This window comes from Protopterus annectens, chromosome 8.part0 (genome assembly GCF_019279795.1).
Source record: "Protopterus annectens isolate FY-2018-M chromosome 8.part0, PAN1.0, whole genome shotgun sequence".
Lineage (NCBI taxonomy): Eukaryota > Metazoa > Chordata > Ceratodontiformes > Protopteridae > Protopterus > Protopterus annectens.
Genome location: NC_056741.1, coordinates 507534185 through 507559167, shown reverse-complemented (window position 1 = coordinate 507559167; position 24983 = coordinate 507534185). Strand labels below are relative to the sequence as shown.

General features: G+C 44.1%; 1 protein-coding gene across 1 annotated transcript in view; it reads right to left on the bottom strand.

Moving 5' to 3' along the window:
* LOC122808292 (melatonin receptor type 1C-like) overlaps positions 1 to 23881 on the bottom strand; it is a 68122-nt gene extending 44241 nt beyond the window's left edge. The window contains exon 1 of the mRNA XM_044079257.1: positions 23665 to 23881. Within this exon, the coding sequence (XP_043935192.1) occupies positions 23665 to 23881 (217 nt within the window). The remainder of the gene's footprint in view (positions 1 to 23664) is intronic.
* Positions 23882 to 24983: the final 1102 nt, after the last annotated feature.

The following is a 24983-nucleotide window of genomic DNA, read 5'->3' as shown; positions in this document are numbered from 1 at the left end:
CCCTCCCAGCATAGTGCACACACATAAACCCCACTCATACTAACACACATACATTCCCTTTGCAGGATTTAAACCCCTACTTAACTATGTTATGACACTGGAGAAAGACACATTAGCAGATCGCGCTATGCGAATTACTGGAGAACTTTAATACAGGTAATATAGTTATAGAGTCCTGACATCATCAGTGTTTCAAAAGGGGGATCTGCATCCTGTACTGTACTGTCACAGTTGCTAATAGGGGCATTTCCCACACACACATCGATGTGTTTGAGGTTTGCATATGTGGGGGATCCAGTTCTCCAGTGTAATTAGTATATGGTTTGATTGCAACAATGAGGGATATACTCCCAGTGGTGAGCATTTTGTACTCATGTTTGTGATGATCAGGTCTAGTATATCTGCCCCTCTTGTGGGAAGGTTGGTTACCTGTTCCATAGCTAAAGAATGTCTGATCTATGGGAACCCTAGAGCTTGGGTATTGTGGCTTGTGTAATGTTCACAGTCTATGTTTGGGTAGCTGATGTCACCCAGTATGATGGTGTTTGCAGAGAAATCTATACTCTCCTGTGTCAGCATGAAGGCTGTGTGGGAGTCCTGAGTTTGAGAGGGTGCTGTAAGAGCTCCTTTGTGTCTCTTTCCATGTGGTCCAGGGAGGTACGTCTCAGGTTGTTTGCACCAGCATGGACAATGACTGCCTCATAGTTGTACTTGCTGTGGTGTGACCTGTGTGCCTGTGTTATGTGGCACATTCTATCACCCGATAGGTAGCTAAATGTGACCCTCACCTTGCTCTGTCTGGAGGGTGGCACGTCTGTCAACAGCTCATGTCAAGCAAGTTCACACCCCTCATAAATGATGTGGAAACCTTCAAAGGCCCCAGGCCTGTTGAAAATATGGACCAGACTGCAGATACCTGTATAAAGGCATTCTATGGACACATTCAGGAATGCATGGATCATGACACCACATATGAAAGCATGACCCAATTCTCCAAAGGCAGATGTCCTGGGTGCCGGACACCAGCCATACACACACTATACAATAGAAGGATGACGCCACTACATGATACAACAACCTCCCAAAATGTGAAGGCACCACTGATGAGTATTGGAAGACAACTACAGGCACCCATACGATTGTCTAAGGCCATCTTTGAGAGAAGATTCCACAAGCCACTGAGGATAATCACAAGGCTGTCTGTAGTTATGTTAGGAACCTGGGTGGTACTACCCAGATATGCTCAGAGGTAATCCAAGATGTCACACAAAATACAAAACACACAGACATTGCCATCATCCTAGTGGACAGGTTCACTGCTGCCTTCTCCCCCCCACCACACCGAAAGGGCAAATATGTCTTGCGGCAGAGTGCTGCCCCCCCTGACATCACAGATGCTCAGGTAAGAGATGCCCTTCCCAAAGCAATAAACACTGCATCAATGGGACCAGACAGTGTCCCAGGCTGTGTCCTACATGAACCACAAGAAGAGCTACACCCAGACATAACACCACTGTTCAATCCCAGACTTACTACGTGATATGTGGCCAGAGAGTGGCGTACAGCAACAGTGGTCCCTCTACATTCAGGTGGTGCCTTCACGGATCCTGGACACTATTCGCCCCATATGTCTGACTAGCTTTGTCTGCAAAGCTATGGCAAGGATCATCATGAACCTCACATATCTAAATATTGTGTACCTACAGACATGTCACCATACACAGTTTGGCTTTGTTAATGGCAGATCCTGCCTCTCAAACCTGTTTGATTTCTTTGGAACAGTCACCAAGGCCACTGTCAAGGGGAAGGAGGTCTACACAGCCTACCTGGACCTTGCATAAGCCTTTGATACCATACCCCACTTGTGCATTCTAGGGAAGCTCACCAGTGTACATATTAACCCCTATGTCACTATGGTTATTGCACAGTGGCTCAAGGGCAGAACACACATGGCTAGACTTGCTGGAGCCATGTCAGCCTCCAACCTGGTGCAAGTGGTGTCCCACAATGCTCAGCCCTGGGAGCTGTCATGTTCATTACATATTTATCATAGGTACAGGCCAACATGGAAGTACTGTGGCTGAGCAAGTCGCAGGTGACTGCAAACCGGACGCCATAATCAACTCTCCAGCTAACACACGCATCCTCCAAAAGGGCCTCTTGCAAACACATGACTTGTGCCACAGCCATGGCCTCAAGGTGAATGACAGAAAGCGTATAGTCATCCCCTTTGTCAAACACAAAGTGACCACAAAGTACCACATATGTGTTAATCCATTAAGTGCAGACAAAGGAATTATGGACCTTGGGGTACACAGGTTGATAGCATTCTACCATTTGACAACAATATGGACAAAGTGGTTATGTAAGCATGTTATATGGGCCACATCATCATGATGGTATCCACATGTAGATCAGGGGAGGACATTGTGCCCCTTTACTCATCCCTCATCATGCCCATAATTGACTATGATGAACCTGTCGGCATGCACCTTACCAGACACCTGCAGCAACTGCAGATACCACATACGTACCTTGACAGGAGGATCAAAGGGCTCAAACAGATGCCACATACTGACTGGTTAAAGAAACAGCAGCTCTACTCAGTGGCATACTGCCTCTTCATAGGCAATCTGTGCCTGACATATAAAGCCATGTCAAACCCTCACTTAATGGCCATGCTGCACCTCAGAATATCCAGATCCCGTCAGGATACACGCTGGAAAGACTTGAACCTCAGGAGTGATATACATAGGACATGCTGGAGGGGCACATTCACAACTCAGAGGCTCCCTTCATTCCTGAATATTATCCCAATAGAGGTTAGGCAGAGTGACTCAGTGACTATCTTCAAGAGTGATATTAATGACTGGATGTGACATTGTAGGGTTACCCTGGGTATCACTTATGTGTCACTGTGAGACAGAGGCACAGTATACTAACCTTGGAAAAGGGCATAGCAAGACAGATTTACAATGCATGTTGAAAGCCACACACATTCTGGCTAGGTGGATACATGGCCTGGGCAGACATCCCTGTATGAACCTATGGACCTATGTATCTTGTTCACCATTGGCCCTATGTGCTGTTAATCACCAATGCAATCTCAATACTATGGCAGCATGTGCAAAGGTCAGTTGTCAGTCACCTCTATGGTACAGTTGTGGGATATGTGTGTCATGTAGTAATGTCACAGCTGCCACATGTACACAGTCAACCCTATCCCCTACCCATGGATGTACGACACATGTATGAGATGGAAACACATGGCCAAACTGTGGACTAAGCACTCTGAAACCAGTACTGGCATAACCCGTCTGGTGGCATGAAATACTACAGTGACAGCAATACCAATCTGATGTGGACCTACACGGACAGCAATACAAGCATGGAAACACACCAGGTCAGTTGTGGAGCCTAAGGATAGCATCCTGCATGACTGGCAGACATCTCTGCAGCTGGCACACAGGCATACATTAGGCCTGCACACAGCACACATAACACATAGCACACAAATCCTGTGTGTCAAACAAGCACAGTCTGTACAGCTATACAACACTACTGCCGCAGTTGTGTTAGGTACTGTTATTGTCCAGTACAGTGAGAACATGCTCACCAGGCTGGACAATGTGTAGGTCACAGTGATATGATCATGGGGCACTGTGGTCCACCACATAACACAAACATACAGGTCAGTCAGATGCATGGACACATATGACTCAGTCATTGTCCATGCCACCACAGCTGATGTGGGATGTCCCTCACTGGGATACAAGATAGGGAACATGGAAGGGATCACTGAGCAAGTGACACAGGCTGGTAGACCCCTGACCTTGGTTGGCATCAGACCCTCACCAGGGATTCTGACATATTACTGAATGCTAATGAATTAGTGTAGCTACAACACCCTAGCTGAATGGTTCTTAGCATGCAGTCACTGCATTGCTATGGAATAACGTCTTACCACTCCCACAACGGGTGGAAACATGCAGCACCTGTACATCAACAACATGTAGACTATATGCCCCAGACCAGGTGTGTATCCCTCACTACTAGGCTGATAGCATCTACATCTCACACTGTATATACACATCCCACATGCAGCACCTACACAGAAGACCACATTCATAATGTTACCCTGTGCAAATACCATGTATTCACATGTGGCAGGCATCACACATGGTAACTACTGAAGGTCACAGGTACATATGTGTATTTGGCAGACACATACATCATGTGTGCATTGCCATAACTGGTTTAATCAATGTCATGCATTATTGTGAGGGACAACCCGCACACATGGGCATTCTGTGTGGGCAAAACACACGTGGCATGTCTGTAATCAAAAGCCATACATAATTGTGATATCGTTTAGAAAGGGGTATGTGCATCCTGTAGTGTGTTTTCCCAGTTGCCAAAAGGGAGATTTCAGTCATACATACTTACCCCCCCTTCACACACACTTGCTGGATTCAAACCCCTACCTAACTATGTTATGACACTAGAGATGGACGCATTAGCACAGTGTGCTATTCGCATTACTGGGAATGTCCCCCACCTAAAGGATCAAGGAACCCCAACAGCTGTCATATGCTGCCAGATTGAAGACACTCCCACTCTATTCACTCACATACTGTCTGCTTAGAGGCGACATGTGCCTGACATGCAAGGCCATGTCCAAACAGGGATTAATGGACATGCTCCACCTCAGAATCGGCAAATCCATCTGAACCACTAGTGCAAGTGACTTACACCATAGCAGGGATGTACGTTGGACATGTTGGAGGGATGGAGTTATCACCCAGAGACTCCCTATGCTGTGGAATACAATCCCAGTCCATGTGAGGCAGAGCACCTTGCTGGCTGTGTTCAAGAGGTATCTTGACCTGTGGATGGAAGGTCATACGTTTAACCCGGGGATCGTCACTGTGTCACTGCTGGAGTGAGGCATGACAAAATAATGGGCACAGTACTGTTTCCATGTAAGGGGTGGTGTACGCCAACAAACTCTGTGCTAGGCTTATACCTGCCTTAGGGCAGATAGCCTAGTATAAACCTATGTACCTATGAACCTATCTGACCATGTTGCATTATGTTCAGATGTGAACTACTTACAACAGCCTCATCCAACATCAGTAGTGTATTCCACAACATGGGTGTACATTGGCAAACACTACCGATGTGCCCTAGGCCATTTCTAATGCTAGTCGGAGAGTGTGTTTGTCCGTCAACACATTGTAAGTGTAGTTTGCCATGACATATGTCTTGTTTAGTATACTGTGCCTCTGTCTACCTGTGACATAACATTGATACCCAGGGTAAACCTCCCATCTCCCATCCACTCATTAGGATTCCTGTTGAGGGGAATCAACGAGTGTCTCTACAGACAACCTGTACTGGTAGTTTACTCATGCGTGGGGGTGGCTTCTGTGTTATGGATAATGCAGTACAGCCTGTCCTATGTATGTCAGTGCTGGGGTTCAGGTCCCTCATGTGCATAGCTCCCTGCCATTCAGATTGTACAAGGTGCAGCATGTGCATTGATTCCAGCTTGGACATGGCTTTCTACATCAGGCACAGCTTGCATCTGGGTGGACAGCATGGCAGTGTGTGGAGCTGCACTCTGTTTAATCAGGCGACACATTACATGTGTTCCAGCTCTTTCATACTCCTGGTGAGGTACTGTTGTGGACTTTACAGGTGCTGGATGTGTCTGCATGAGGTACACCCCACAGGGGCTGTTGTGGTCATTTCTAATGCTGATGAAAGATAACTGCAGAACCACGATGACCTCCCCTTAGCTAGATGTCAGAAAGCATGGACCATGCAATCACAAATAAAAACAGGACCCTCTCCACAAAGGGAAAGTGGCCTGTCTGGTGGACCCCAGCCATGAACAAACTCTATGACAGATGAGGATTACTAATGCAAGACAGACCTACATCTCCAAAAGGGAAGACAGCTGTGATCAGCACTAGTAGAAAGCTACATTATCTCATAAAGACATGCAAGGTCAACTTGGGGACATAAATCACCAAAGACAATGAAGGTAACCACACTGCTTTCTTCAGTTATGTCAGATACCTTGTTGGGAACACTCAGATATGCTCAGAGTTGGAACACAACAACATATATTCCAGTGACCTGACAGATATTGGCAACATTCCGGCGGACAGCTTCAGTGCGATTTACCCCCTCCCTCACCCCCAAAATATGATAGTTATCACTGCTGTATGTAACCTCACTGTCATCTTGGATGTCCATGTGAGAGCCGCACTCAGCAAAGACAAGTACACAGCATCAATGGGACCTGCTGGTATCCCCGGTTGCATGCTATGTGAACTCCAGAAGGAGCTGGACCCATATATACAACTGCTATTTAACCTTAGTCTTGCTACAGGATATGTACCTGAACACTGGCATACGGCAACAGTGGTCCCACTCCACAAAGGAGATGCCTCCACAGACCATGGCAACTACCACCACACAAGCTTAACCAGCCTTGTCTGCAAAGCTATGGGAAGAGTCATTATGGACCTCTTACACTGACACATTGCTGACCTACGGACCCTTGTTCCCACCCAGTTCAGCTTTGTACAGGGCAGATCCTGCCTTTTGCACCTAGTTGACTACTATGAAACTGTCAGTAGGGCCATCGATGAGGGCTACGCAGTCCACACAGCCTACCTGCACTTGGCTAAGGCCTGTGACACAATACCCCACTCAGGCATCATAGCCAAGCTCAACAGCTGACATATAACAGCATATGTCACAGGATAGGTTGCAAAATGGCTAAGAAACAGAACCCATAACGTCAACATTGCAGGTGCCTTGTCAGATTCGAAGCCAGTCACAGGTGGTGTCCCACAAGGATGTGTCCTGGGACCCCTCTTAATTGGTATTTAATTTCAGATGCGAAAGCAAATATAGGGGGGTTGTGGCTGACAAAGTTTGCAGATGACTGCAACCTAGGCACCATAGTGAATACATCAGCCGGCACACACATCCTACAGAATGCCGTCGCAAAGGCGGATAGCTCGTGCCAGATGCATGGCCTGAAACTGAATGCAACTGATGTGTATTCATCCCCTTTGGGAGGAACAAAGTACCCACAGATAAATACATAGCCAGCAACCCACTGAGCACAGAAAACAAATCAGACACCTGGGGACACATGTAGATAGTGACAACTCTTTTGACACCCCTGTTGCCAAAGTGGTTAGGAAGACTTTCTATCTTGCCCACCTTATCATGGAGGGTTTTCCATCCAGATCATAGGAGGTCATTGTTCCACTATCCTTCTCCCTTATCAGGCCCATGATTGAATACAAAGCCCCATATGGTATGTACCTCACCCAGCACTTGCAACAGCTGGAGAGACACCAAAAGTACCTACCATGAAGATCAGGGTTCTTCAACACATGTCATATGCTTCCAGAATAGAGGACATCCAGCTTTATTCAGTGTCATACCACATACTTACAGGTGCCTATGCCTGACATAAAAGACCATGTCCAATCAGGATTTGGTGGACATGCTCCACTGCAAGCAATCCAAATCCACCAGAGCCATGAGAGCTGAGGATTTGAACCTCAGCACATACATGTATAGGACATGCTGGAGGGACAGAGTCATAACTCAGAGGCATCTCACACTCTAGCAGAGTATCCCAGTTCATGTTTGACAGAGTCCCTCACTGAGTCTCTTCAGGAGACATCTGGACAACTGCATATGAGACAGAGGCACAGACTAGACAGAGGCACAGTCATGTTATTCAATTACGTCAGGGGGTCATAATGTGTCACTACTAAGTCAGAGGCACAATATTCAGAATCTATTCTGTACACTTATTACCACTATAAGGGGTGGCAATAGCCACATCACTATGGCTAGGCTTATACATGCACTAGGGCAGATAGCCTAGTAGTAAACTATGACACTATGAAACACTGGTGTATGTGTAGGTATTGTCAGTCAAGCACTATGATGTGGTTTGGGGGGCTTGATATCTCCCTGTATTCCAACATTGTTTTGTCTATTCCTTCTAGCATGTCTAGGGATCAGTTGCTAGTGTCCTCTCCTGCTCAGCTGGTGAACCTGGGAATATTGAGGCAATGTTACACTTGTCTCATGTACACTGACAACCCTCTCCTTCTCCCATAAAACACACATACATGTGAGAGATGCAACTATATAGTCAAAGTGGAGGCTGAGCTCTCTCAACATAGGACTAGCAAGACCAGAGAGAAGGTGAAGGTAACCACACACATCACAAACCCAGTCTCACATGGCACTATCACAACTTAAAATCATACACATAGACACACAAAGACATACTCAGAGGCTCTGATCAGAATTCTACCAAAACGGCAGTGACCACCACAGCAGACACTCACACAACTGCCTCCACAGGGCACAGCACATGCAACACATTGACCACAGAGTCGGTGTGCCAAACAGTCACAGCCCTTAAGGCCAAACACAATGCCAGACACACTTGTCATAGGTGACTCCATAGTCAGACACACTGACGTCCCGCTCACCAGATCGAGTGCGGAGGAGGTCACAGTAAGCTGCCTATCGGGCACTGGAATCCACCACATAATGCAAGCACTCAGGTCACTCAACTGCAAGTACAAGTCTGACCCAGCCATTATCCATGCTGGTGTGAACGACCTGAGATGTACCTCCCTGGACTACATGGAAAGAGACATAGAGGATCCCTCTGATTATGTAGGCCAGGCAGGTATGACCCTGACCTTGAGCAGTATCCTACCTTCACCAAGTATGATGCCACATAAACAGAGACAAGATGATCAGCTGTAATAATTTGCTTAAACTATGGTGTCATTCAAAGGGGGTCCAATGTCTGTCTGCCTGGGATGACATGCTGGACAGGCCACGCTGATTTGCAAGGGACGGCTTGCACCTGTCACCCCTGGGCTTCCAGATTTCAGCTGATGCTCTTGCCACCCCCATTGTGCCTTTTTTATGCAAGATTCAGATTCTACACCTACCACCCTAGAACACAGTAAAGGAAAGACACTAAGGGTAATGCTGCTCAATGCCAGAGGTCTCAACCTCAAGCTGCACACACTCGATGCCCTTCTCAGTGTGTAGCACATTGATGTCTGTGCTGTGCCTGACACCTGGTTCACAGCTTCTGACAGCACCCCGGCACTATTGGGTGTTACCTCATATCATGCGTTCCGGCACCAGAATCCGGACAACACCAAGAAAGGAGGGTGGGTGTCCATATTCATCAAGGACACCCTCACCTCAAGGTTGGTGGCAACACACGATGCATCGGAGACCATCCAGGTGCCAGTAACCGTAGGCAAGACTGCTCTGCAGTTTGTAGCATGTTACATGCCACCCTCTCAAACTCAGGTACCTCACACAGCTGTCCTGCAAACACTGAAGGGGATAAATGTATCTCCAAACACCATCCTACTGGGTAATTCCAACTATCCAAATATAGACTAGGATCACTAATCAAGCCACAATACTCTAACACAAAGGTTCCAAGAGTTCATACACTCAAATGCCATGGAACAACTGGTCACCATCCCCACAAGTGGAGACAACATACTAGAACTCATCATCACGAACATGGGGTCACACTGTTCAACACCAGAAGTATACCCATCATTGGTGAGATCAGATCATGGACTAATCTCAGTGGGAGTCCACATCCCACCCACACCCCAGATAGAAAAACAAACAGTGAAGACATTCTCAAATGCCGACTTCACATTTCTAAGGACTGGTGTGGTCTCTTTCAAGGCCCCCAAGCCAGCGGACACCATTACCCTAGCCACTGTATCACTTACAAATGCCTTCTACCAACACTTCCAGGACTGCATGGATCAGGTAATCCCAAACAAAACAAGGACTCTTTGTACCACAGGCAAGCATCCAGTCTGGTGGACCCTAGCCATAAACAAGCTCTACAACAAAAGGAAGGAGCTACTACAAGATAGAGCGAAATCCGTAGAAGGGAAGACACCCCTGCTCATTGTGAGTAAAACACTGGGTTCCCCCATACAATCATCCAAGGCGAGTTTTGAGAGTAAACCCACTCAGGACTCAAGGGACAATCATGAGGCCTTTTTTACCTATGTTTGAAACCTGGGAGGGAACTCCCAGATATGCTCAGAATTAGTTTGGAATGATGTAAATATCACTGAACCTACAGACATTGCCAACATACTGGCTGACAGGTTCAGTGCAGATTTCTCCCCCCCCCCAACTGGAGGGGTATCTACACCAGAGGATTGTAGCCCCCCCAAACATCTCCAATGCTTGGGTGAGAACTGCTCTATCCAAGGCGGAAAACACTTTATCCATGGGACCAGATGGTTTCCCCAGTTGTGTGCTCCATGAACTCAATGAGTAATTACGCCCGCAGTTAGGGCAGCTGTGTAATCTTAGCCTCACCTCAGGATATGTGCCCAAGGAGTGGCATACGGCAATGGTGGACCCACTTCACAAAGGAGGTGCCTCCACCAACCCCGGAAACTACCATTCCATCAGCTTGACAAGCCTGTTCTGCTAAGCTATGGAGAGGATCATAATGGGAATAATAAATGAAGACATAGGGGACTTGCAGACATTGGATCCAATCCAGTTTGGCTTTGTCAAGGGCAGATCATGCCATTTAAACTTGGTTGACTTTTTCAAGACAGTCACCCAGGCCATTGACGTGGGCAAGGCAGTCCACACAGCCTACCTTGACCTGGCAAAGGCTTTTGACACAATACCCCACTCAGGTATCATTGAAAACATCACCAGCTTAATTGTGAACCCATACATCACAGCATGGGTTGCAAACTGGCTAAGTGACAGAACACACAGGGTCAAAGTTGCTGGTGCCATGTCACACTCCAGAGCTGTCACAAGTGGTGTCCCACAGGGCTCAGTCCTGGGCCCACATTTGTTCAGCATCTACTTTTCCAAAGTACGAGCAAACACAGGAGGATTATGGCTGACAAAGTTTGAAGATGACTGCAAACTGGGAAGCATAGTTGGAAACCCATCTGACACAGACATCCTTCAGAAGGGTCTCATAGATAACTGGTGCCAGAGCCATGGCCTTACGTTAAACGCTAAACAATGCATAGTCATACCCTTCGGGAACAACAGGGTTACCCCTAGTTCCCATCTAGGTGGCAATCCTCTAAGCACAGAAGAGGTTATCAGGGTCCTGGGCACCCAGGTTGACAGTAATATTTCATTTGACACTCACGTTGCCAGAGTAGGCCTGGGGCAGTTCCTGCTATTAGGACAGAGGTGCGACCTGGTAGTGTCAGGGTGCTGATGTGGGCTTTGACCCTGTTTTCTATTACAGCACTGATATCTACATTCTCTATACTGTGTGCATTTACACTGCACGCATTTATACTTCTGGCATTGGGTAGCATTACATCTAGGTTACTATAGCTTGTGGTACCTATGAGGTAGGTTTGTGTTTTTTGTGGTTTATGATTGGTGTGGGTGGATGTTAGTCAGGTCCTCAGGTGTGCATATGGTACATGGTATTACATTACTTAACACATGGCATTCATGCCTCAGGTGGTGCTGCAGGGCCGCCTCTGTCGGATGCACATACTACACTCCCTGTACAAGTTTGGAAGCAGGTTGTGTCATGTTAGGCATCCCTGTTACTATATGAGTGAGTCAGAGCGGGTATCAGTCCCAGTGTTCCTACTGACCAAGTGTATGTGCTATGTGTTGCCTCTTTGCCAAGGCCAGGGCATACTGGGCACGCCTCCTTCTGCCTACTGGGACAAGGTCAGGTTGTTCCTCCTCCGAGTCACCCTCTGCCTGTGGTGGCCTTGGCAATGGTGGGGGGATGTTAGGCCCAGCCTGTGCTGGTCCTGCTGCAGCTGTTTCCGCAGGATCATATTATGTAGCATAGCACATATCATGACCATTTGGGTACATGTAGTTGGTGTGTACTGCAAGGCTCCACCAGATGTGTCCAGACACCGGCCCAAACACACGCTCTATGACATTACGTGTTTGTGCGTGTGCCTCATTATGGCGTTCCTGTTCAGGTGTGTGTGCATTTCTGATGGGTGTCATCAGCCACGGCTCAAGTGCATAACCTGCATCCCCCACTAGGTGTCCGTGTGGGAAGTCCCCACTGGCAAATGATTGGTACAGCTGTGTCAGATGCCAGATGTGGGAATCGTGGTAGCTCCCAGGGCAGCCAGCACACACATTCATTATTATGCCCTGGGCATCACACACAACCTGGCAGTTGATGGAGGGGTATCCCTTGCAGTTAATGTAGACTCTACCCCGCTCACCAGCTGGTGCTTTGATGCGTGCATGCAGTCTATTGCACCCAGCACCTCAGGGTATCCTGCTATTTGCTGGAAGAGACGCATATTGCTGGCCACAACCTCATGGTCATTAGGGACATATATATGATCACTGACATGTGCTGACATGGCATCCAGGAACTGGTGCAGTACCCTGGAGGCTGATGCCTGTGATATCCCCATCATATCACCAGTTGGTCTCTGGAAGGTACCTGTTGCTAGTATTCTTAGGCCAAAACATACCTTGGTTTCCACTGGGATGGGTTCCCCTCTGTTGGCTCTGTGTGTGAGATGTGGCCTGCACAGCTCAACAATCTGCTGCAGAAGGTCTCTGTCCACTCTGTAGCGCTCTACTATCTCCAGCTCATGTAACCCATGGTAGGTGACCCTGGGCCTGTATACTCTTCTCCTTCTCCTCACTCTGGGTTGTCTGTCAGCATCTGCATTGTCACCACCCTCAGCAATTCGCCTATGCCTGATTATAACAGCTATGGCAGCCCCTAGCATTTCTGCTCTGAGTTCAGCTTTTTTCAGTTTTCAATTCTGATAGCTTACTTTCTTGCAGTATCTCTTGTGAGAAACACCCTGCACTGCTCTTTGTAGTGGTTTAAATGCTGGGTTGGGCTTCTAGTCTGCCTGCATAATTGCCTGCTTCCAATTGTTTCCAACAATTAACTGCAGCAGTATCCTCTGGCAGTTTCCGTGTATTTTAGTTGTTTCCTGTTTCCTCTCTGTTTCCTGAGGGGGAGCAATGTGTACACCAGCTTAAACATGCTCACAGTCACTTAAACACGCGCACACATCCTTACACGGTGTTACACGCGCACACACATCCTTACACGGTGTGAACTTGGCTGATTCATGTTAAAACGCACGCACACAGCCTTCCACATGTGCACGCCCGTGCAAACCGTTGCAAACGGTTTGCAACACGCTCCCATATGTTGAGCCTGCCTTACACGCGCGCACACGCGTGCATGCATGTATATCAAGAAACTTTGAGTGTAGGGATAGCGTAGACCTTCCATTTCTTGACTTTCCTAGTGTTCTGTTGGGACACACCTCCCTCCCTGAAGTCTGTCTGTCATCTTTCACCTTACATTGCCCTCCAGTCTGGAACATTTGTATCTATCCTTCCCCCCTGTGATGTCACCTACTTCTTACTCTGTTCCTCCCCCTTCTCTAACTCTTACACTACTCAGAAAGTGCTCATTATCTATGTGGCAATGTGATTCAGTATTGTAACCCTCATTTACATAGGATTGCCTAGTAATGACTAGTTACATGTCTTACACGGAGCTTCCCCCCCTTGACAACCACTAAACGGAGGCCATATTGTTTTTGGTCTGCAAGTCCCTCCATTGACATTCCATGTAATACATAAATCCCACAATTGTGGGCTTATAAGCTTCGGTTTTTAGTTTTAGGTAGTGCACCCCGTTTGTGCGGGTGTGCGCTGCAGTTAAACCTCAAAATCCCATGAAAAAAAAAAAGTTATATTACATATTTTGCAACACTTTTCATGCCAATGGCCACATATTTGGCCATTGGCATGCTTAATGAAACAAATGCACCCTTTATTTGAAGCTGACATAGCTCCATTTTAATTGCAGAAATGTACTCAGTTGTCAGCTGAGTACATTTCTGCAGCTAACACGTCCGTTACACGGACTGGTTTCTGCTTCGTGGATCGCTCAGATACCTCATTTGCATATCTTTGAGCTGCAAATGAGGTATTGAGCATTTCCACGCCCAGTCCGTGTAAGAGACGTGTTAGCTGTCTCTTACATGGAGATTTGGGCTGTTCCTGAATCGGGAGGCTTACACGGAGGCTTACACTACTCTTGAACTCCGTGTAAGCCTTCCTGAATTCGGCCCTAAATCTCTATTCAAGGAAGAATTTACAATCTCATTTTTTACATGCAATGGGAGGTTCTGAGAATGCAGTCAATCAATCCTCCTTAAAAATGGTACCAGTGGCCCTAGCCCAGGAAGAAGTATCAACAGGTCATACACCCACAGCAAACAATGAGTAGTGACCTGTAATAGAAGAACCTATTTAAAGCAAACTTTTCTTCACTAGCAGAAACTGTAGATAAAACATTCCTCATATTTTCATAATTTGTCAGAACAAACCTTAACATATAAGCCTGATAATTTAATATTCTGAAAGTCAAAGTTGAAGTAGTATAAACATTTTTCCCATACATTTTAAGAATTTTCTCATCATTATTAGAAATATTAGGCTTTGGTTAACAGTAATGGAGTCAACTAAGGCTGGGTCGGGTTTGGGAATAGTGTATACAAATTTTAAAGACTGAAGAACTTTAGACATCCTATCTGCATTTTTAGGGACAGCTGGCTGACTTTCGGAAAAATTGCAGTCAGTAAGAGGCACATCCTGTAAAGCAGACAAGACTGGAGGAATGGGTGTAGGTTCTAGAAAATCCTTCTATAACAACTCATAGTATTTTTTGAGGGGCTGAGAAACCTCAGTGTTCTCTCAATTAAAAAAAACTGGGGTATTCTATCAATAGTCTCAGAAAAAGAGAATCCCCTCACAAGGAGAATCAGAACCTGATCTTTCCTCTGAGTAGGAATCAGAAATCTGAGGGTAGAACCTCGAGTCCATCCTTGAAATTTCATGTTCAGATTCAGAATCTTGAATCTGTTCAGGACAAAATAGAACCCCTTTTAATTTACCAGAAACTACTTTATTAGATGGATCAATAGCCTGAATTAAACCTGCACCCATTCCTAGTAAACTACTCCTATTTAAAGAAGTTTGAAGAGAAGTAGATACGTCCATGGCTTGCTGTTTCTTTTTGGCAGGAAAAATGCAGGCAACTATGTTACTAATGGCAGTCATGGCCTCCCCAGGGATGGGCACAGCATTCTGACACAAAAGGGAAATCTTCCCTGCTCCCTCTCCCAGGACCAATTAAAGTGGATCTTCCTTGCCAACTGAGGGGACTCCAACAGTCACAGAGAATGTGGCTAACCCCTGGTCCATAGTGGCTGTAAGTGCTCCGCCAGAGGGATCCGGTGTAAAATGTAAACTCAAATTCAACTGTTGTGTTTTGTCAATGCACAACTTAGGTTAAACATAATCTCCTAAATATGGCTACTTGTTATGCTATTAATTCATAGCTCTATTTTAGTATCTCTACTTATATAATCCATTACTAGCTAATCCTATTTTCATTCTAAGTCATAGCTCTGGAATATCACATACAACATTTCTAAACTGTTATACTTTTTTACTATAACCAATTTAAGCAAAATTTATAACATTCTGTCAATATTTCCCATGTTTCATGTCCAGTCACAATAAAATAATATATGAGTGTTTTGTAAACCACTGCAGATTGCAGCTAATTAAGTCTGATTTGTTATAAATTGTGTACCTTTAAGTAACTTTTACAACTTCTTTTCTCAGATAATCAAATATTTTGTTCTGATAAACATGCTGCTGCCCAAATACCATCAGCTTTAATGTTATTTTTTTCTGTCAAATCTAACTTATACACATAGTATTAGTATTGTGGAAACAGCCTTTATTTTAAGGCTTCCTCCAAAGCCACCTTCATGCTACTCAAGTCAGAAGTGACAAACTTCATGACACCCATTCAGACGGGAACTGAAAGTTCGACTACTGAATCCTACACTAAGGCACTGTACGGGCACATCCACTCATGCATGAATTGTGCCATCCCCAATAGAACCAAGACGCTCTCCTCATAAAAAAAAGGAAGACAATCTGGTGGTCCCTTACCATAAACAAACTTTACAACAAAAGGAAGAAACTGTTGCAGAAAAGAGGAAAATCCCAGGATGCAAAAAACTCCCTTACCAGCCTCAGTAAAAAGCTGAGATCCCTCATAAAATCCTCCACAGCTAGTTACGAAAATAAAATTGCCAAAGATTCCAAAGACAACCACAAGGCATTCTATAGCTATGTCAAGAATCTAAATGGCAATGCTCAGATCTGCTTGAGCTACTACAGAATGGCATTAAATATACTGATCCCAAGGATATTGCCAATATCCTGGCAGATCGATTCAGTGCAAACTTCACCCCTCTCTCACCCCCTAAAGGGCCCATCTCAATAAAGAAAGATTGACAAATTCCAGTAATAATGGCCACACAGGTAAAAAATGCACTCTCCAAAGCTAAGAATGCAGCATCAGGTTCCTATTAGAATGACAAAAACACATTTTGTCGAATGCGTTTTCGTCGACATATAAAGAGCGAACAGGCAAAACAGCGAAGTGGCAGTTCAGCTAATTCTTTCCCTGAGAAAGAAGTCACTTGACCGCTTCATTGTTTTGCCGTGCTCTTCACTGTAGTGTGGTCCCTTGTCCGGTATTACTCCCGAGTGTGAATGTGCAATAATTACTGACCTTACGGTTAGGGTGTGGGTTAAGGTAAGTGCATATGTATGAAAGTGTTTACTGTTTTGTTTTGCATTAGATGTATGGTTGAGTTATGTGCGTATGTGTTTTCAGCTGTTTACTTTTGTTTTGGGGGGGTAGAATTAGGGTTAAGGTAAGTGTGTATGTGTTTGGAACTGTTTAGGTAAATGTGTAAGAGTTACTGACCTTAGGGTTAGGGTGTGGGTTAAGGTAAGTGCATATGTTTTAAAATGTTTACTTTTTTTTTTCTTTCGTTTGATGTATGGTTGGATTACGTGCATATGTGTATTCAGTTGTTTACTGTTTTTTTTTGGGGGGGAGTACAATTAGGGTTAGGATACGTGTGTATGTGTTTGGAAGTGTTTAATTTTTTTTTTTTTGATTGGAACAGCGATTTTTTTCCCTAGGAAAGAAATCGCTGTTCTGTGGTTTCAACATTTTCAGCTTTCGCTGAAAATATGTCTATGAAACATCATTTCGTTCGATGTTTCAATATAGACCCACAGCATCCATGGGACCAGATGACATCCCAGGCTGTGTACTACATGAACGACAAATTAACTAGCACTTCACCTAAGTGTTATGTTTAATCATAGCCTCACCTCAGCCTTCGTGCCCACTGAGTGGCACACAGCTACAGTTATCCCACTCCACAAGGAAGGATCCACCTTGGATCCCAGGAACTACTGCTCCATCAGTCTGACAAGCCTGATCTGCAAGGCCATAGAATGTATTATCATGGAACTTATAAACAAAGACACTGTCAACCTTCAAACACTGGACCCCATGCAGTTTCGGTTCTTGAAGGGCCAATCTTGTCTCCAGAACCTGATTGACTTCTTCAAATCAGTCTACAGAGCCATGGACAAGGTGGTCCACACAGTCTGGACATTGCCAAGGCCTTTGACACCATCCCTCACTCTGGAATCTTAGACAAACTTACTAAGCTGGGCATTAATCCCTACATCACTCAATGGGTTGCCAAATGGCTTACTGACAGAACCCACACTGTAAAAGTAGCCAACTCCAAATCCATCTCTAGACAAGTGACAAGTGGAGTACCTCAGGATTCAGTCCTGGGACCGTGCTTGTTTGGCATCTACTTCTCTGAAGTACAGGCCAACACTAAGGGACTCTGACTAACAAAGTTCGCAGATGACTGCAAACTGGGAGCCATTACTGAATCCCCAAATGATGTGGATATTTTACAAAAGGGCCTTACAGAAACAGATGCTTGGTGCCAAAGCCATAAGCTCAAGCTCAGTGCCAAGAAATGTATAGTTATCCCCTTTAGGAAAAAAATTTACCTGTGAATTACCACATAGGTGGCAGTACACTAAACACCGAAAGTGTGATAAGGGACTTAGGGACACAGGTGGACGGTGGTCTCACCTTCAATAGCCACATCGCCACAACAGTCTGGAAATCCTTCTATGTGGCACACCTCATCACTAAGGGCTTTTCATACAGAGAAAAGAGGTCATTGTCCCACTGTACTCATCCCTCATTAGACCCATTATAGAATACAACGCCCCATTTGGTATGTACCACTCAAGACATCTGCAACAACTGGAAAGGCCACAGGAATACCTCACTGAAAGAATCACAGGCCTAAAGCAGATGCCCTATGCTGACCATCTCAAAAAACTCTACCTGTTCTCTTTCGCATATCGTCTACTCAGTGGTGATCTCTACTTAACATACAAGGCCATGTCAAACCCAGAGCTGTTGGACATGCTACACTTAAAGAAATCCCAATCCCTCAAAGACACATACTCCAGGGATCTAAACCTTGTCATCACAATGAGCAAAACATGCTGGAGGGATAGGCTCATGACCCAGAGACTCCCTGGACTCTGGAATAGACTGCCCATACATGTCAAGCAGAGCACCTCTTTGGCCCTCTTCAAAAGGAACCTTGATGATTCAATTGGAGATAGGAAATTCACCCTGGGGATCACGTCAGTCACCCTGCTAGACAGGGATCCAGGGAAGTAAATACTGTGGGAAGAAATAGCCAGGGAATTGTTATGGCTAGGCTTATATAAGCCCTAGGGCCGATAGCCTAGTACCAACCTATGAACCTATAAGGAGGTCATGATAAGCCTTTAAATATATTACTTGTTGATGGGATTTTAAAGAAAATGTTTTGTGAATCTAATAATAATAATAATATCATTATTTTCAAAAGAAGAAGGTAAATTGTGCTGCGGTAGCGTTGTCACCTCACAGTAAGACGCTGTCTGGTTTGATTCTCAGCTAGAGTGTCTTCTGCGTGGAAACATGAGTGAATGGGCGTACCTTCGTTGAAGGTTGTGCATCAGGCCTGGCAAGCCAGTACGTAAAAATCAACTGCCAATCATTAGCGGACCGGAGTTCTGCTGTGGCTTTCCCTACCCAGGAAAAGCCAAAAGACACAAACCAACCTCTAGATCAGTGTCAAAGGGTCACATTCCAAAAGAAAGTTGCTCTAAGTGTAGCACACCAGAGTAGATCATTGGTGAGATAAGGGTGCAAGTCATTCCAAAACATTTATTTTATTTTTATTTTATTTTCATTTTGTTAACTGGGGTTGAACATTCAACAAAGAGTGTATATTATAATGATAATTGTATATTATAATTGCAACCACCACCAATGTATGTCTGATTCCAAAACACCGTGTATAAGCAAAACATAAAAGTGACCAGTGCATTAGGTGGGATATGTTGTTATTTTCTTGGAAACAATGGAGGACATTTTTTTTCCTGTTACATTTTAGAATCCACAGAATTTAGTAAGAGCATGGAGAAAGCAGATAATTTCCAGTAGCAGGGCTGGCTACTGCAGATGATGTTGGAAGAGGACCAGCAAATGCACCCAATTCCAAGATGACAATCAGCAAGGCAGTGAACCATTCTGCAGTTAAGTCAGCTCTTTGACCAAGAAATTATAGATGGGTATAGCCTAGACAGAGAGCTGGTGCAGGCTGTGTACAATATGTGTGTATTTCACGTCTTCATACATTCAGGAGGATAATCCAGTCCCAGGAGAAAAGAAAGTATGTCTAAGCTTCTAGAATATTCCCAGCAGCACATCAAAATGCAGTAAAGGTGATCCAGACAGCTACTTTTAATACACTAGGGCAGTTCCCGGCAGTCATGTGTGGCAAGGTGAATGAGTACATCCACTTCCCAAGTAAACCATGGTAGTGACAGACTACTGAGGAATGGTTCTATGCCATAGCTAATATCCTCCATGTACTTAGTTGAACTGATTCTACCAACATACCAATTAAAACCAAAACTAGTGTCGATGTATTATAACTAGAAATTGACTTCACTCATTTCTTAGGTTCATGCACGGCAGATAGATATTAAGAAACCTAGCTATACAATCCTTATTGCAGCACACCCTGATAGCGTTCATCATGCCAATATGTAGAAGTAAAGTGTCTTATGGGCAATGTTCATGGATGGTAACATCCCTTGGGTTACTACTTGGTAGTTTTAACTGTATGGGAAGCTGTGTGTGCATTGCAGTACTGTGTGATGATACTAATGTGTTGTCTTCTCCAAACTAACAGGTGACTGTAGTTATGCACTGGAACCCCAACTTTTATACACATTCTGAGCCACATTCACACCTGCTGATGACACATTTATTACAGCATACATTGTGACAAGTTACAGCACTGTGCAAGTGTTTGGCATGCTGAAATTCAGATTAAGGTGTTTGGATAAATCTACGGGTACATTATGGTATATATCAGAAAAGGATGAATAGATGGACACTGTATTTTTCATGATGTACACTAAGCATCAAAGCATGGTGGTCTGCTATCCATAGATGTAGGCGATCTACTTGAGAAACCTCAGGCATCTGAACAGAAAACAGCACAGACTTCATAAGATGCTCAGAAGGATACAGGTGAGTTATCAACAAGACATTGACAATGAGGGCTATGGTTTTATGTGTAGGCTGAGGAAACTAACAAGATTTGGCTGAGGACTTTGGGTCATGATAAATAAAATGTGCCATTGTACACATAGCAACAAGTGATGTACACCCACATCTCTCTGTAAAGTTATACAGCACTGACAAGTACATGAATTATATGTGATATGCACACAGGGAACATTCTCCATACACATATTTTAGCAATGGGTGGTATACTGGATAATGCACACACCATGAATGTACACATAGCAACAACATATGAAGCTGTTAGTAGTGTAGCAGGATATCAATAGGATCATATAGCAGACATGTTGTCTGAGTATGAGCTGTATGTGATCTGTGTCAGTTCAGTGATAGTGGACAAAATAATGTATATTCGAAATGTATGTGTATGTCTATGTTTGTGTGTGTGGAAATAAACACATCAGAGCAGCCTGCCAATGATACACTATGTAAACCTGATAATATGTCACAACTAATAAACAAAGTCACCAAAGTCACCATGAACATGTACTACAACTCTGTCAAGACTGCAGTACTGCAGGTCATACACTCTGCTAGTCCCACATCCTACATGTGCATACACCATGCAACAGATATATATATATATATATATATATATATATATATATATATATATATATATATATATATATATATATATATATATATATATATATATATATATATTTATACACACACACACACACACACATATATATATATATATATATATATATAGGTATATGGCATTTTCACATGTACATCAGTGTAATGTTACATGTTAGATCACAAATCCAATAACCTTGGAAGGTTATATAGATCACTGACTTTGGATATGTACACATATTAAGCATATCTGTGTACATAACCAAGAAATAACAATACTGCTACAGTAAAATGATGTGGAGAGTTGTAGAGACTGGTAGAAGAAATACTTTATTCAAACCAAGCAGTTAAGCCCTTTCATTCTATTTTTACAAGGACTTCATCGGAACTGTAAAAAATAGGATGAAAGCACTTAACTGTTTGGTTTGAGTAAAGTATTTCTTCTACCAGTCTCTGCAAGTCTCTGCATTGTTTTACTGTATCAGGATTGTTATTTCTTGGGTTTGTTCAGCCTTCCTGTGGTTTTCCTGGTTTGTGTTTTGCCATATCCGCGCAAATGTTTACACATACGTTATGTTCCATATACATGTGTAGAATGTGTTTATCAATAGGAAGCAGAGACTAGGATAAGCATACTCCTCTATATGTAAGTGACTGCATGGCATCATAAATGATGGTCATGCAAGACTATTATGTGCATATGTGGCATAACTGTTTTACATAGATTTGAAGAATGTTACACAATGGCTGTACATACATAAATATGAGATACAATAAGCAACACAGCTGTGCCTTATCATGCATGTCTGTGAATTATGTTGAGCTGCAAAATAATTGCATGTGTCTGAGTGATATTTCTCAGGTGACTTTAACAGCATGTTTTTGAAAGGTGTACTGAATGCTGTTGATGTGCACTTTGACCCTTGCCCTAAAGGTATCATTGTTGCTGTTGTAATTGTTTGTATTGTGGGTGCTGTACAAGTTCAACATATATGTCACACATGGTAACAGTATACCTGAAAGTATGGATAAATTGCTGTAACAAGGTTTGTACAGTGCAATAAAAAGTTGAATTCCTGTACATTAGGACAAATACCACAATTACTCACAACATGTTGTGGTAAGCAGAGCAGTCATCATCAGCGCATGTTGGGAAATTCAACAATATACACATAGTGGGATACCTAGCATGGTAATGTTAAATAGTTGAGGACAGATATCTGGCATTGTAACACTAACATTGATTATGTTGCCCATGTTTACATCTCATCCAGCATCCTTGGGCATCCCTGCTTTGAGGAAACCTTAGACATACTGTGCCCATGGTAGACCCCTGCTGCTGGAAACAAATGTTTAATGTTGTATGCTAGAAGTGTTAAATTTGGCACTTATTTTGCTCCATATATTGTTGGCCTGTTTGTGTGAGCATGGAGACCAACAACTGTTCTATATGCACTTTGCAGCACAGACACCTTGGATGACAAACTGATAGGGGAGACCATTCATGATGAGTTAACACTGAACTCGCTGGTGGCATACAGACCATATGGGTCAGAGAATGTATATACCTTAAATTACTGTGCCAGTGCTGTCATAATGTCAGTGTACACGCAGTCCTGAACCTCATGTATCACCTGGATTTGGTGTGCTTTGTGATCCGCTGTCCAGGCAACCTCATACACTTCCATGCCATGACTATGGTGAGATCATTCCTGTGCCTATAACAATTTATGTATACTATCAGAGATATGGCCATGCTTGTCTACCACATGGGCATCACCCCAGGGATCACTCCAGTGGCTCTACTTGACAGAGGCACTACGAACTAAAGTTGGGGGGGGGCACGATGCCAGGGTAATCCTATGGGCTAGGCTTGTAAAGGCTCCAGGGCCATTAGCCTATACACACCTATGAACCTATGAACCTAAGGACACCAATGTCCAATATGAGATGTGTCACCACCACTTTTCCCTTCCCTGCTTTATTCATTCCAGACATCCGAGTTCCTCATTTTTTGCCAGATCTACCTGCTTCTCCATACCTTGGACATCTCCAAGTGATTTGTTGGCAGCACGTATCGTAAGAATGTCATGGTGGTGTTTGGCAACCGCTTCTGCTGCTGAGAGGAGATATTATGACCTACCCTTATTTCTCTGCCACTGCCTCTGCATTCACAGACAACATCTGAGGGCTACTCCCCTCTATGGACCATGTCTCTCCTTAGGGAGAATCTTCTACAAATGTTCTTCACCTTGAATGGGCACATCCATCCATCACTGCCTAGCACCTCAGAAACCAGAGCTGCTACACAAACATGGGTTGTTTGAGCCATAGTTAGAACTTTATCCCTCTATGTCACAGTGCTGGCTTACATGTCACCATTAATTTTAGTGGCCTGTTGGAACAGTTGACCAAGGTCTTAATGTTGACCCTCAGGTGATGCTCCACTACCTCTGTAATAGTCAGGTTCATTGAGACTGCTCTTGAAGAAATACCCTGGTATGAAGGAATGTCCACCATAGAGCTGAACGATGGCATCTCAGTTGTAGTGATCTGTGCGTTGGTGGCAATTGCCTCTTTATCTGTCATATTAGACACTGTGTTAGAGTCAGCAGAATAAGCATGGAATAAGCATGGTAGGATGCAAGATGTGGATGAGTTTCAATGACAGAAAAAGAAATACAATCAAACATTCCACATGTCAACAGAATATAACCCATGTACCAGAAGAGCATCACAACTGTCATGTACAAGTCTAAAAAGTAGTACATCAGGAGGAATATGTATGTATCAGGGGTTCCTATCACCAGATCGCAGATGCAGTTTGTCAAATGCATCTTGATCGAACTGACAAGAGCGAAAAGGCAAAATAACGAAGTGGCTTTTTAGTGAATTCTTTCCCTGGGAAAGAATTTGCTTGGCCGCTTTTGTTACTTTCCTGTTTTTGGCACTGTAGTGCGATCTTGGTGTTGGTATATTTAAGTGTGGGGGGGTTGGGGGCACAGTCCCCACATCGGGGGGTGGGGGGGTGAAGCCCCACACATTATGTAGTGTTTTAATGTATATTTTTTTTAAATTTCCGAATACTGATTTTTTTTCACCATGGAAAAAAATTTGCTGTTCTGAGGTTTTGACGTTGTAAGCTTTCACTTACATGGGGTTGATTATTTATCATTCGCTTTTCTAAGCATGCAATAATATAATATAGACCCTATATCAGGTGGATGGCCTGAAAACATGTGAAAGGCCTGTAATAAAATATATGTGAATAGCAAAGCAACATAGGAAAGCTACACTGCCTCATTTGCATTTGGTAGCACTTACCTAGTCTTTCATTATTTAAAACTCCTGGTAGAATCCCTAGTTACAATAAACATGAACTTTCAGTTATCTGAAATAGGAATTGTATAAGTGCCTGCATCTATCAACTGAACATTTTCCAAAAATAGCATACCACTCTGTCTCGGTTCACCAACCTCAATGCTGTCACCTAGAATCATATGTATCCAGGCCTGCTGGTGGTGTGAGACTAATGTGTCCTATGTCTTTGATGGGGCTCGTGCTGCTGGACTACCTCCAATGACACCATACTGTCATCTGTATTCTCATACGTGGAATGCTGCATGTAGTTTCATGAAAGTACAACAGCAATGACAACACCTTCTGCCAACAGCATTCACAATGCAAGTGA